Below are 13,210 nucleotides of genomic sequence, written 5' to 3'. Positions count from 1 at the left end.
GTTTTTTTCTCATTAGGGTTGATTGGAGGTCTTCTGTGTGATGAGGTTCTTCGGAAATCTATGTCACATTGAGGCTTTTCAAAGGCTAGATCGTGAGAAAACAACGTACTAGTACTCAAGGACAAAATAACATTTTTTCGACTGATAAAAATCATCATAGCCTAGGTGTTGAGCAAGATTTTTGAACGCAAACGAAGTCAGTTTTTTCTATGCATATAATTTTCAAGAAAATCTAGTGTTAATGTAGATCAGCACAAGGGAAACTGTTGTAGAATAATATATTATGTATATGTATAAGCATGACATGCATAAGTAACATGCATGAGAGTAGTGGTGATTGGATTCCGTGTCCACGGTTGGTTGTTGTGGTGGGATGATTTTATGACGAAGTTTAACAAGTGTATCTGTGGGTCCTTGTGCGGATTGGACTTGGCAAGGAGTTATCTCCATAATTTGGTGATGGTATGGCCCATGTCCCTGATATCTTGGTACTTGTGTTGTCCCTTTGTCATCAGCATTCTTTTGCACATTGTATGGTGACTCCTGTGCGGTTGTTAGTGAAGGTAAAGAACTATGGAAGAGTTCAGTGAAGTGGGATTGTCATTTCATCCTGCATTCTAATGCAAGGGTTGATTCCCTATGCTTTTGATGTTTGAGCAACATTTGGCTTAATCGTCGGTGTCAGCTTTCTCCATCGTTTGTCCAATGACGGTGAAGCTTGTGGAAAGGTAGCATACATATTTCGAACGTGGTTGAAAATGGGGCATCTACACACAAAATATTTCTTGTTATGAAAAGTGACTAAAGAATCCTGTTATCTGTGCATGTAAGGTTCTTGAGCCAGATAGATTGTAATTTCTTTCTTTGATAAATCTTCAGCATGGGTTAATCCAGAATGGAGAGATTTCTAAAACTAGAGGAGCACTTATGATGGTGGGAGAGAATGGTTTTTTATATGTCGATGACAAAGGTCGCAAGACTATGGTCCACAAGGCCGGGGTCTATGTGCACAACAAATTGTTGTTGCCCAATCTATTGTAGCCTCTTTGTAGTCTCTTGTCGGGAGTCCATTGTCTAGCCCCTGATCAACTTGAAGCATGAGTAGGCGTAAAGAGAGTTGTGTGTGTGTGTGTGTGTGTGTGTGAGAGAGAGAGAGAGAGAGAGAGAGAGAGAGAGAGAGAGAGAGAGAGAGAGATTAACGTCTTTTAAGGGCCAAAAATGGCCTACAAGACTAAACAAGAGATTACGTCTTAAGTGTTGTCTCGTCTTTGAGAACAACAAATCAAAATAAATAAATGTTACTAAGAAAAACAAAGTAAATAAGATAAAAAGAGACTAAAGAATCTTGTTAACGGTACATGTAAGATTCTCAAGTCAGCTACGTTATAATTTTTACTTCGAAAGATCGCTAGCATAGGTTGATCCAGAATGGAGAGGTCTCCGAAGCAAAGTAAGCATCTGCGATGGTGAGAGATAATGGCCAATATTTGTTGATGACAAGGGTGGTGAGATTGTGGTCCGTGGGGCCAGGGCCTACGTGCATGACAAATTGCTATTGCCCGATCTATTGTAACCTCTTTGTTATGTTTTGGTTGGGATCCCATTCGTGTAGCCCTTGATTGACTTGTATGCATAGGAATGATGGGGTAATAAAAGTTGTGATTGTTCTTTGTTGATGAGCTTATGTGGTTGTACTATTGTTCTTCAACAGAAGTAAATAAGATAAAAAGAGATTAAAGAATCCTGAGGTTCAATATGTGATTTAAAGTTATGAACCCCTTCCGAAAGCATGTCTGTCCTGCTGAATGGCAGCCATTTTGCTTTGGTCATAAACTCAATTCTGACTCTAGGATTGAACCATATAGTTTAGCCAAGTAATGGCCAATCATGATTGTCCTATGGTTGCTTGGCATCATGTTATCTCCACTCTTGAGGATTCGCACAATGGTATGTTCGTCCATCTAGTAGGGAAACCTTCACACATCTCTATTAAGATGTGTGTTAGCAATGGGAGCAAGATGTCGTCATGGGCATAGATTATTGGCTCACCAGCCAATCCATCATGATCTTGGGATTTCCTAAATTGTAACCAATCAATGGCATCCTACATTTTGTGGAGTAAAAAAGGTGGATTCATGTGGGTGGGGAAGTGGAGACTGCCCCAAGATATCATATAGTTGTACCTTTGCATATTCATGCCACACCTGAGGTGACGTCACTTGTGTGGTAGGTTGTGTCTCATTAAACATTTTCCATGCTCTTTTACTTTCTTGTCCTAGAAACAAGTGATACAAATGATCTTCAAATTTAGCTAAATACAATCTCTTCTTCTTCCTCACGAGGCGTTGGAAGGTTGCTCTTGCTTGTTTTTGTGTACAAATGCCCTGAGAGAACGAAAAAAGAGAATGTTACAATAAGTCTTTGACTCTCCACATGGTCTCCAGTGGTAAGGAATGATCCCTTGGTGAGACACGACACCCTTCTATTATTAAAATAAAGTGTTTTGAAGCTAATTAGGCTTCCACCCTTATTACATACTAGGTTGGCAGTAGGCTGGCAGTATGCTGGCAGCTTGTATTACAGAATACGTGGCACCTAGGGCTGTTACGCGGACACTTTTGTCATATAGGGAAGATATAACCCTTTAAAGCTCATATTTTAGAAGTTTTTCTATCAATCTAAATCATTACATTTAAGTCTGGACTCTAAACACAATGGATTGCTCCCATAATTGTTGTTTAAGAGATTGATGCCACTTCGTAATGGCTATATTAGGCCAGCTACCCGCGAAGAAATTTATGAGATGTATAAGGTACTTTCGAAATCAGTTATTGGTTGTTCTGGAATCTATCTATATATAATATCAGTAAAACAACTTGCTGTTCGTAATGTAATTATTGTATATCTCCATCTTTATAAATAAGCATTTTACTGAATTTGACTTTGGTTCTGTCTATTACAGAAAGTTGGAGGTATGGGTGAAAATTCATCTGACCTTGCAGTTTTGCTAAAACGAATATCTGAGCTTGAACGAGGTGCTCATCAAAATGAAGTTCCCTTTATATGTATTGTGAACTTTGGTTTGAAGTATCAGTTTACCTGTGAAATTATTAAGAAACTTATTTCTACTTTTTCTGAAGTTTGAAAAGCCTAAAACTTAGAAGCCATAAGGTCATATTTTAATTGTTCTTGCATGTCATGCATTATTTTCTTGATTATAGATAAGTGGATACTTGTTGTTTATAGATAGGCAAACATATCAAGAAGCTTCACTTGATGCACAGATATTTAATCTGACTAGAGTAAATTCTCAGAAACACAGGACTCCTTTTGTATAACATACGCAACTCTTTGCCAAGGGAGCTGACTTTCTAAGAGATTCTTATCTGAAATGACTTTTTATCTTTACACAGGATCTATCTAGTATTGGGTGGAGTAGCTTACATATGGAAGGATTTTTGTATAGCAAATATTTAGACAGGGTTCTGTGTAAGTAAGATTCCACTTTCCTATTATCATGCCTTACACCAGTTCCTATGACCTTGCTGTCAGAATCCGTTATTGCTGCACCTGACTTCTTGAATCGAACATCAAGATCCCTGTTAGTCAGTGCAGAAATGGAAAGTACCAAAAGTTGAGAGATATGCTTTGCTTCACCATATGTTGCTTTGATGGAGATGTTTCCCAATCCTCTGGCTGGACATCGAGCATTCTTCCTGACCACAACATTGATGAGCTCATGTAGACGTGTCCAAAAGCTGTACCAGTCATGTTACTGGTCATATGCCGGGATGGTCTAGTATCCACGAGTTGTCAATGTCTTGAGTATCGTCTGAACTCAAGTCACGACCGAGAACTCAAGCTCATCCATGACATTGTTGGCCTACTTGCGCTTTCTCCAATAAGTCTTACTTGGACCTGTGCTTCTCATCTGCCATATTCTTCTAACAATCCTTGATAGTGTGACCCTTGTCACAATAGCAGTTCCATTAAACTTCTTCTTCAATATCCTCTTGGCATTGTTCCAATTGGATGTCCCTTTACTCTTGATGACAAACACTAAATCTTCCTTCACTTGCCTTCAGCCAAAGCTCCTCTTCAAGCAGCATTGCAGTCAGTTCGTCAAATTTCGAAGGAGTGGATCACACTTGAGTGTTCAATGTTGTTGCAATACCAACCATCATACTTGGAAGGAAGTACTCAAATACATCGATGAGCCGTATCCTCTGGAGATACGGCTACACCAATGGCAGCCAGCTGATCTTGAAGATCCTTAATCCTTTTTACAAAGGATTCCGCTTTCGCTCCATCAACGAGCTCATTTTTAAGGTTTTGTATCCTTGTATAGTTCCCGATCTCATGCTGGCTGGCCAGTATGCTCCAGGCTTCATGTGCCTTGGTTGTATGTTGCACTACTGTTAGTACAGAGTCACATACACCAGTGACAATGGTACATCGTGCATCAGCAGTCCTTCTCTTCCAGGCTCGAAGTACGGCAACATTTGGAGATTTTGATGTGGTAAGGTGTGTAGGATCAAATCTCAGTATGGGCATAGGGTCTCCCCCCGTGGGTTGCATGACTGTCTCCAATGATTCAGAATCCAAAATGGTGGATATTTTGAACTTTCCATAGAGTGTAGTTGGTTCCATCTAGCTTTTCTTCAGGCAATGGAGGCAGGTGAATGCGTAGTGGAGCAACTGCAACATTTGTGGATCAGGCCCTTGATACTGTCTTTGTACTCTATGGTGATAGACGACTACCTCTATAGACTTAATCTAGATCAAACTCTCAGCTTTGATACTATGTTGGAAATATTGAGAATCGACTAGATAGGCATATAGAGTTACACTCATAGAGATGTATATGTGTCAATACAAACTTTCTATTGCATATGAGAGTAGTGTATAATGGTAGTTCTCTTGTGTGCTCACATCTTCAACCTTAGATGGGATTTGGACTAGTCGACTACAGAGTCAGTTGACACAGATAATAATCACAACATCTAAGTGTAAGAAAAAGAGGGTGAATATTTATATTCTGTGGTTTGGTCTTATTGTCAAATTCAAGTTAGTTGATAGTAGTGGGGATATTCCTTTTCTGTCTATTGACTTGTGATTTAATATGACCTAGATATAAGCTAATGCTATAGAGTACTTATCTTAAAGTCAATGGCACATACTTGAAGACTACGTACATCTTAACCTGCCAACATAAAATATACTTCTAGTTGACCTGACTAGTCGATCCCATTACCCTACTTCCCTCTTTCCTAAATATATTCTGTCTGACTCATCTATGGTTTCCCACATTGACACCTCATTGATCCGTTTGATCAGGTTTTACAACTACTCATTTGGGGCGCTATCACAAAATGTGCACTATAAGAATACATCTAAGGATAAATTGAAAACTTGGGGTTGATCATTGGCTATATCTAACAGCACACCCTATTGATCACCTTTCAAGTTAAACATCCCATGACTAAATCATCAAAGGAAAAGAAGTAATATGCTGTGGCAAGGCAAAATGATAGTCGTATAGTGTTCAACCTTCATTTGTGAAGGTTCTATGCGTGACTTATCCAGAACGTTTAAAGTTTGAAAGGTCACATGATAATAGTTATTATCTGGAAGTGATAGGAATCAATCTTAATAAAAAATGAACCTAGACTAGTCTGAGCTTCAACTTTTTCTTAAAATTTGAGTAGATGGCCTTATACCATTCTATCCATGATTTTTGCAAACTAAAGAAAAAGTAGTTTTTCAACTGTATTATGAAATAGAGCTTCTTCATGGAGTTCTTATGAAAATTCAAGGATTAATTGTGAATTAGTATTCAGTAAGACTTTAAAGAAACGCCTCACTATTTCAAAGGAGGCTACTCCCTACAGAACAGAAAAGTTTGTAATGGAAAGGTAGAAAACGAGTAGGATGGATTGCAAGAGGAAAAGGGTAGCAGAAAGTAAACACCATTTGTTCTTATTACTGTATAGAAGTTAAAATTCATAGGATGGAAAATCAAATTAAAGTTGGGAAATTTGTTTAAAAAAAATTGAAGCAAAGAAAACAATGACATATCTAAACTCTGATACATTTAAGAGTTGGATTGTTAAAAGACAAAATTTTAATAAAATGCAGAGCGTGATGAGCTTCAACTGGATATTGAGCAACTATGTATGCAACAATCTGGGATGTCCATTAAATCTGACGTTCTCTCTCAGATTCAAGAACGAAGGTTAGATATAGTTTTATCTTGTTTTTTATTCCTTGCTTATACTATAGTGTTAGATGAAAATACAAATTTATGTTATTTTTATCTATTTTGACAAGAACTCTTCTTAATTTCCCAATAAAATATGGTGAAGGGGAAGGAAGAATTTCACCACTTGATTACCTTGAAAAAGAATCATTTATTCAACTTCATGAGAGTTCTGTTTTGCCTTGCATTTCGGTTTTATAACTGTCTTCCATGATCAGAGCTGTTTATTTCTCTCTATTGTGTTCTCAGTAATAGTCAGTGGTTTGTGTTTGTGCATTTTCTGGGGATTGATTTTCTTGGGAATTTGTGAGTTTGAGCTCACACTTGGGCTTATGAAGATGTGTATGGGTAGTAATCCTTGGAGACCTGCACAATTTTCTAGTCATTTGCTGTAGTTTGGGCATAATTAAAATTCTTTATCCTTAACTACATTACAACAGCTGGAATTAGCTTTCATACATTGCAATCTATTTTGCTGAACGTTTGGATTTTTTACATCAGGATCAACACGCTGAAGCTGGAGCTGGAAGTCGGTAAGCAGAAATTGGATGAAAGCACAAAGAGAAATGACCAATTGCAAACTGAATTAGAGGAGGTTTATGAGACAAAAGTAAGGATCTACAACATTGCTTGATTTTCTGTCAATCATTAATCCAAAAGTTTCATCCATGTAAATTATATAGATATCAAGTAAAAGAAAGGAAAAATAAATTGTATTTAAACTCTGTAGTTTCCATATGTAAGTAACGTGTGATCATATTACAACGATATAAGAACCGCAGATACACGTAACAGATGATACACTGTACAAAATAAATAAATACATATCTAGGAAAGGTAGAATGTGGGTGGATCAGGACAGGAATGCTCTCAGAGGATGATGCCTTATGACATCAATGTCCTCTGCAGTGAACTGCCTGGGAGATCATGCCCAATCTTGGGCAATGGTATGATGTATCCACTGATAATATGTGTATCCTCAAGTATCTGGAGTGCTCCAAATAATCTGCTTAGTCGAGCAATATCCCTCTATGAGGTGATGATTTTGCCTGCATGGAGTTTCTTGACAGAGACTTCTCAAAAAACTAATCACCTATCTTTTTATAGCCCCTGCTGATCGGCTGCTCTGAAGGGGAGACTATCTACATCTATGAATCTCTAGTAGAAACAGCCCCAAACATCTCTGACCATTTAAGTCCTTGAACCAAATTCATCTTTGCCATGATTGAAGTCCAGGTAGGAGTGAGCCATGATGCTTCTGGCTTTGATGTCTTTGTGACCGCAAAATTCTTTTCTCTTCTTCATCTTGTTTGTCTTGCTTTCTGATCACCTCAACCCATTATTAAGTCTCATTAACAGTTTTACTCTGTGTTATGCTGCTAGGTTTTCTACTTCAGAATTAGGCCATACAAAAATTCTGATGAACTTTATGTAGTGTTAATATGAGCTATGTTTTTATAAAAATAGTAAGCATTAATTATTTATGAATTCTGAGTTGTCCTAAAAAACTAATCACATGGTTTTATGTTAGAACGTTGAGCTAGAAAATAATAAGAAGTTTTTCCAGACTGAAGTTGCAAATGCTTTTAGGGAGAGGGACAACGCTGTTTTACAGGTTAGATCATATCAAATTATTTGCATATTCTTCCAGCAATGAAGTTTATTGATTTGTTTTAAAGTTTCAAGTTCTATTGATGTTTGCTAGGTGGAAACATATCAAATGAGAGAGAAAGAGTTGTCTGAAAAAGTAAACCAGTTAGAGGACAGGTAGCTTAAAGTCTTTAATTGAATCATAAAGATTTTCCCTGTAACTTTATTATAATAGATTCATCTCTTTTCATCAATTAACCCCATTAACAGCCATAGCCATGCATGCTGATTATATAAAATGGTATGCATGTGCATGCTTATTCTTCTGTATACATCTAATTGTCATGTGTACAGATATATTTAATTTATTTTTGCATGTGTACAGGATGGAACTACTGGCATTTGAGGCTCATAACCTGAGAAAAGTACTGTCAAGATTTGTGGATCAGTTCTGGGTTATAAAAGAAATATCTAGCTAAACACGTTTTGTGATCCACTAACTGTCATGTAGGTTGTGGATTTTTTTTGGGAAATTCGGAGCAGGGAGTGTGAATTAGAACACCTTGAAGGCTATAATGAAAAATCGATGGTTTTGCTGGGAGATTCACAAAATAACTGGATGTATAGAGATAATGGAAACGAATTAGAGATTCTATATGGTCAAGTTAAAGAAGGAGAAATAGTGATGGTAAAAAAAGGGTTCAAATATGATTATTGCTACTCTCCTTTTTAATAACATTCTATGACTTCTTTTTGTAGTTGGATTCTGCTTCAACTATTGGATGTTTCAATGCAGGCTTTATTACAGGAAAAGTATCAGGCATCTATTGCTTTGATATCTAGTTTGGAAAAAGAACTAGAAGAAGTGAGTTTTATATTCATATTTTGATTTTCATACCTCCAGATATTCATCAATCACATAAATACCAGTTCTTGTTTCACTCAGGCAGCTGCATCAAAAAAGATTGTGGAAGATCAACATCTAGAAATGATGAAATCATTGAAAGGAGTAGAATGTGCTAGATCATTGTCTCAAACTTTGCAGTTGAGGCAACAAACGACAAATGGCATTATCAATCATTTGTCTGAGAGAAGAGACTTCCTTGGTGATGTTTCTGAGGTAATGTTTCTAAATATTTATTGTTCAACTATCACATTTGATGCTTTGCTCCATAGAGAGATTTTCAGTAGCAACATTACCATGGTGGGGATAGTTTTTGAGCATTTTATTTATATCTGATCTCCTCCAGTGTTGATTTAATTTCACCCAGAAGATGAAACGACTCGTTCTGATAATGCTCTCAAAGTTTTGTACTAAACACGGAAAATAGAAAGGAAAGTTGTCAAGCCAAACTTTCTGAAAGCCGATCTATTTACCCTATTCCTATTTACAGTTAATTGCACTATGCGAAACATAGACAGGACTGCTATAATGCAGGAAAAGTTGAGATTTGTTTTCAGAGGTTTGATGTGTTTGCAGACTTGCGTGGTCACAGTTCTCTGTAGCAAGTGAGGATTGATAATATTGCTTTCTCAGGAGAACCACAAAGGCAGCAGAAATGCATCGGAACAGGATTCTGACTTGCAGATTCTGGAAACCAAGGAAGCATTGGCTCTTGCTCTACAAGAGAAGGTAATATATGCATCAAAATAATCTAATCATGTTAATCAGGTAGTTAATCATTTCTCCCTTTGCATTTTATTGATCAGGTAGCCGCACTTTTGCTCTTAGCTCAACAAGAAGAAAAAGGCATTTTAAATGAGGAAACAATCAGCTCTCAAAAATCTCAAATTGTTGAATTGCAAAAGCAACTCTTGCAGGTTTGTAAATGTGAATAGCAGCTTATAATATGAAGGCTTTTTTATAATTTTTTCATGGTTTAGGTTACAACTGATAAAGCAAATGTGCTAATGGAACTTGCAAACCTTTGGGGAGAATATCAAAAAATACCGGAACAGCACTTGTGCGTATTGTACTTTCCTCAAAATGGCAAATGATAGTATCAAAAAACAGGGAAGCTTCAAAACACCACTAATATTTTTGGTTTTTACCAGAATATGCCCAAGTTTTAAAATATTTATTACAGATGGGTATTCTGATAATTGTTTAAACTCAAGAGTATTCTGGTAAAACATCCAAAAAGTTGAGGGTATTTTGGCATTTTGCCCTTCTTAAAACAGTACTGATTAATAATAAATCATATACACTTTTGGGATTTTACCCTATATCAAGTATAGTCACACTGCCAATCAAGACGATCAACTGTTTTCACCAACTTGGAGTAAGAGTGTGGGAAATAGAACACCGAAACTAGCTGAAAATATGCCCCCACAAAGTAATGATGAAGGAAGTGTGCCTGCTAAATGGAGTTGGAGCAGGGCTCCAACTCTAAGAGAGTCTTTCAAAGAACACAGTGAAATACAGGGAAATGCCCTTAGCAATATTTCTAGTTATTGGATATCAAAATATTGGTCAAAGGATGTGGGTTCTCAATCAACTAGAATACGAGGGGATTTTGGTATGGCAAGGTATGTTCAGAAATCCATTCTCAAAATGGTAATGCTATTTCAAATAAGAGCTGTTATTTAGACACAGCTCTTGATGTTTTTGAAGGTTGCAAGCTGAAAATGATGCACTGTGGAATATTATGTCAATACTTAAACAGCTTTGTGAGTCAGTGATGCGACTGCATCAAAGAATTGTGGAGGTATAAAATTTTACATTGCTTACAGAAATTAAAGCATCGTTCCTCTTTGAATCTAAACTATAAAAGAATTATCTTTTCATCACCAGGCATAACATTTAAGTCTTTGCTGATAAGGTCCTTTCACACCATAATGGAGGTTTTTTATCACTTAGAGGTCGAAGAAAGTTTTCTTGCTCTTCATTTCATGTATATCATGGCATAGCCTCTCTCTCTCTCTCTCATCTCTTTACCTTTTTTATCATGGGAAATATCATGGCCTCTCTTTCTTGGTTCTCCTTCCAGGAGGCTGCCTGTGCTGGACTTTCTCATGAATATGCAGCCCTTAATGTTCTTCAAAGACAATGTGCACATATACAATTCCAAGAGCCTCTTATGCTATCAAAACAACTTTATATGCTGAAACATGGATATTATTAAATTGAATAATGGGAGAACATGGATCAGCCCCACAACATCTCATTGTAGGAATATGGCCCACTATAAATTACACTTCTACACATCGGAGGATGGATTTATTATCAGGCCCTCGTGTATAGGCATACATGATTCGTCTCTAGGTTTATTACACCAAGTGCACATCTTCCTTTTGGTTGGAGTTCTTTCTCTTATGTAGGGGCCAGATCATTGAATACCCTTTCATTTGCGAAACGGTTGAGTTGTCAAGCACTCTCAAGCTATGAACACTCCTATATCTTGATTAGACAGAACTCCTATATGTAGGCAGACTCTTCCTCACCTCTCCTCTCTTAAGTGCTTATCTAAACCAAGAAGTTGATTAGTGCCTCAATAAGGCTTAAGCATGAAACTCATTTGTTAATAACATGTGAGAATATACAATAGCAATTTGTCATGCACATTGGCCCTGGCCTCATGGACCATGATCTCACCACCCTTGTCATCAATTGATAAAGGGTGATTATCTCCTGCCATTGGAAGCGCTTCCCTCACTTTGGAGAACTCTCTCTTCTAGCAATCTTTTGATGGAAAAATTGCAATATTTTTTACTTGAGAATCTTACATGTGTAGACATTGGGATTCTCTAGTCACTTGTATTTTTATTTAGTTACATTTAGTTTAGTTGTTCTCAAAGATGAGACAACAGTTTAAGATGTGATCTCTTTTAAGCCATTTTGGCGTTGTCATGAATGTGCTATTCGAGCGGGACCGTGGGGGCCCTGAACCAAGGAGAGCGTGATGCCATGTAAGAAGACTTAAAACCTCTTTGTGGTTTGTCTCTTGTAAATTCCCTTTTATGTGAAATAATGCTTGCTAGAATTGAAGGCTCCTTGGAATTGGGGCTTGTTGGAGCCAGAGACTACCACAATAGTACTCGAACGATTAAACAAACAAGCCATGAAAAGAAAATTTCTTCTCTATACACAAACAAGCCATGAAAAGAAAATTTATTCATCTTCCACCCCGAAACTTTTTTAGGATTGGTTTTTTTCAACTGAATCACAAAGTAGGTAGAGGAAAAAACACGAGATTGCTTCTTCTGCCACCCAGGGTGAATGAGTCTTTTGAATTGTGAGACATCTGGTTCAAACAGCATGTGTTTCTCTCTTCCTGTCATAGTGTGAAAGGAGCCAACATAATCCCACGCCTCATGTTCTCTTCTCTAAAATACAAATGGTATACAGCGTTTATGTTCTATATGTTCATTGTGAGCTATTATCAGTATCAACCTAAGATTATTATATAAAGTAAATTTGGCTGATGAGCTTTATTTCAGGTGGCACAAAAATTGCATGATGGCTCTAATATTGGTCGGATATCATTATTGGATTCTATCATAAAAGAGGGAAAGCAACTTAGGCTAGTTTTTGCCAGCTCTGACTCTAAAGAAGAAATTACAACAAGAGCAATTGATCATATAACAACACGTGATGTTGAAAGGAGAGGAGTAAAAGACTTAGCAGCTCTTTTTGGAGAAGCATTGTTAGATTCTATTCTTCTTGCTGCGGAGATATGCAAAAGTTGTTTGGTTACAGATGCAGCAATTTTGGGCAATTTTCCAGTTTTGAAGGTCTTGTAATTTATATCATGGCTGTTTTTCCATGTACATTAGAATCATGAAATATGATAAAGAAATTGGGAAAGAAAACTCAGCCCAGCTCTTTTGGGAAATCATTATTAGATTCTTTTCTTATTTCTCCAGAGATTTGTGTAACTTGAACTGTTTTCTGGAAATTTCCAGTAATAAAGGTCTTGTAATCTATCTTGTTGACGCCCATCTTGTACATAAAAGAATTTGGGCAGAAGACTCAGCCCTCTTTTGGGAAAAATCATTATTAGATTCTTTCCTTATTGCTGCAGTGATTTGTGTAACTTGGAACTGTTTTCTGGCAACTTCCAGCAGTAAAGGTCTTGTTAACACTCATCTTGTACATAAAACTATTAATTATTGAATGTCAAACCTGAGATGTGCACTAGAAGAGTGGAAGATTGCAGGTTGATAACAAGGATAATGCATATCTTTTGCACTTGAAATATATATGATATGAAGGAGATAATAGGGCTGGGTCTGTCTGTTTCCTATTCTCATGGACACATCTGGGTTAGTTTGCATTGTTGTTCACATGGGATATTATCACACAATAAAAAAAACCACAGTTATATGGGAGGTATCCATGTTTTTGTTATTTTGCTTTGT

The 13,210-nt window shown here is 37.0% G+C and overlaps 1 protein-coding gene across 2 annotated transcripts; it reads left to right on the top strand.

The window, feature by feature from the left end:
* Positions 1 to 2,962: 2,962 nt before the first annotated feature.
* On the top strand, positions 2,963 to 12,782 carry LOC147849230 (uncharacterized). 2 transcript variants are annotated; one of them, XM_087337750.1, is made up of 15 exons: positions 2,963 to 3,035; positions 6,139 to 6,235; positions 6,761 to 6,869; positions 7,791 to 7,874; positions 7,965 to 8,026; positions 8,235 to 8,274; positions 8,361 to 8,537; positions 8,646 to 8,714; positions 8,796 to 8,969; positions 9,387 to 9,482; positions 9,560 to 9,670; positions 9,734 to 9,813; positions 10,088 to 10,378; positions 10,464 to 10,557; positions 12,290 to 12,782. In XM_087337750.1, exons 1-15 carry the CDS (start codon positions 2,975 to 2,977, stop codon positions 12,590 to 12,592), a joined length of 1,848 nt encoding a protein of 615 aa, XP_087193876.1. In that variant the 5' UTR covers positions 2,963 to 2,974; the 3' UTR covers positions 12,593 to 12,782. The 2 variants fall into 2 exon arrangements, with proteins under 2 accessions (XP_087193876.1, XP_087193877.1); XM_087337751.1 differs by lacking the exon at positions 2,963 to 3,035 and adding an exon at positions 3,153 to 3,171.
* Positions 12,783 to 13,210: the final 428 nt, after the last annotated feature.

The sequence above is a fragment of the Azolla caroliniana genome, unplaced genomic scaffold, assembly GCF_043228905.1.
Source record: "Azolla caroliniana isolate FFs.n. ecotype wild unplaced genomic scaffold, voAzoCaro1.0.p SCAF_118, whole genome shotgun sequence".
Classification (NCBI taxonomy): domain Eukaryota; kingdom Viridiplantae; phylum Streptophyta; class Polypodiopsida; order Salviniales; family Salviniaceae; genus Azolla; species Azolla caroliniana.
Note: the sequence above shows the minus strand (reverse complement) of the source record. Positions and strands in the feature narration are given on the sequence as shown.

Coding starts and splice junctions, on each gene's coding strand:
- LOC147849230 (XM_087337750.1), top strand. CDS start 2,975: ATGGGTGAAAATTCATCTGACCTTGCAGTTTTGCTAAAACGAATATCT. Junction 3,036..6,138: donor AATATCTGAGCTTGAACGAG/GTGCTCATCAAA, acceptor AATAAAATGCAG/AGCGTGATGAGCTTCAACTG. Junction 8,970..9,386: donor TCCTTGGTGATGTTTCTGAG/GTAATGTTTCTA, acceptor TTGCTTTCTCAG/GAGAACCACAAAGGCAGCAG.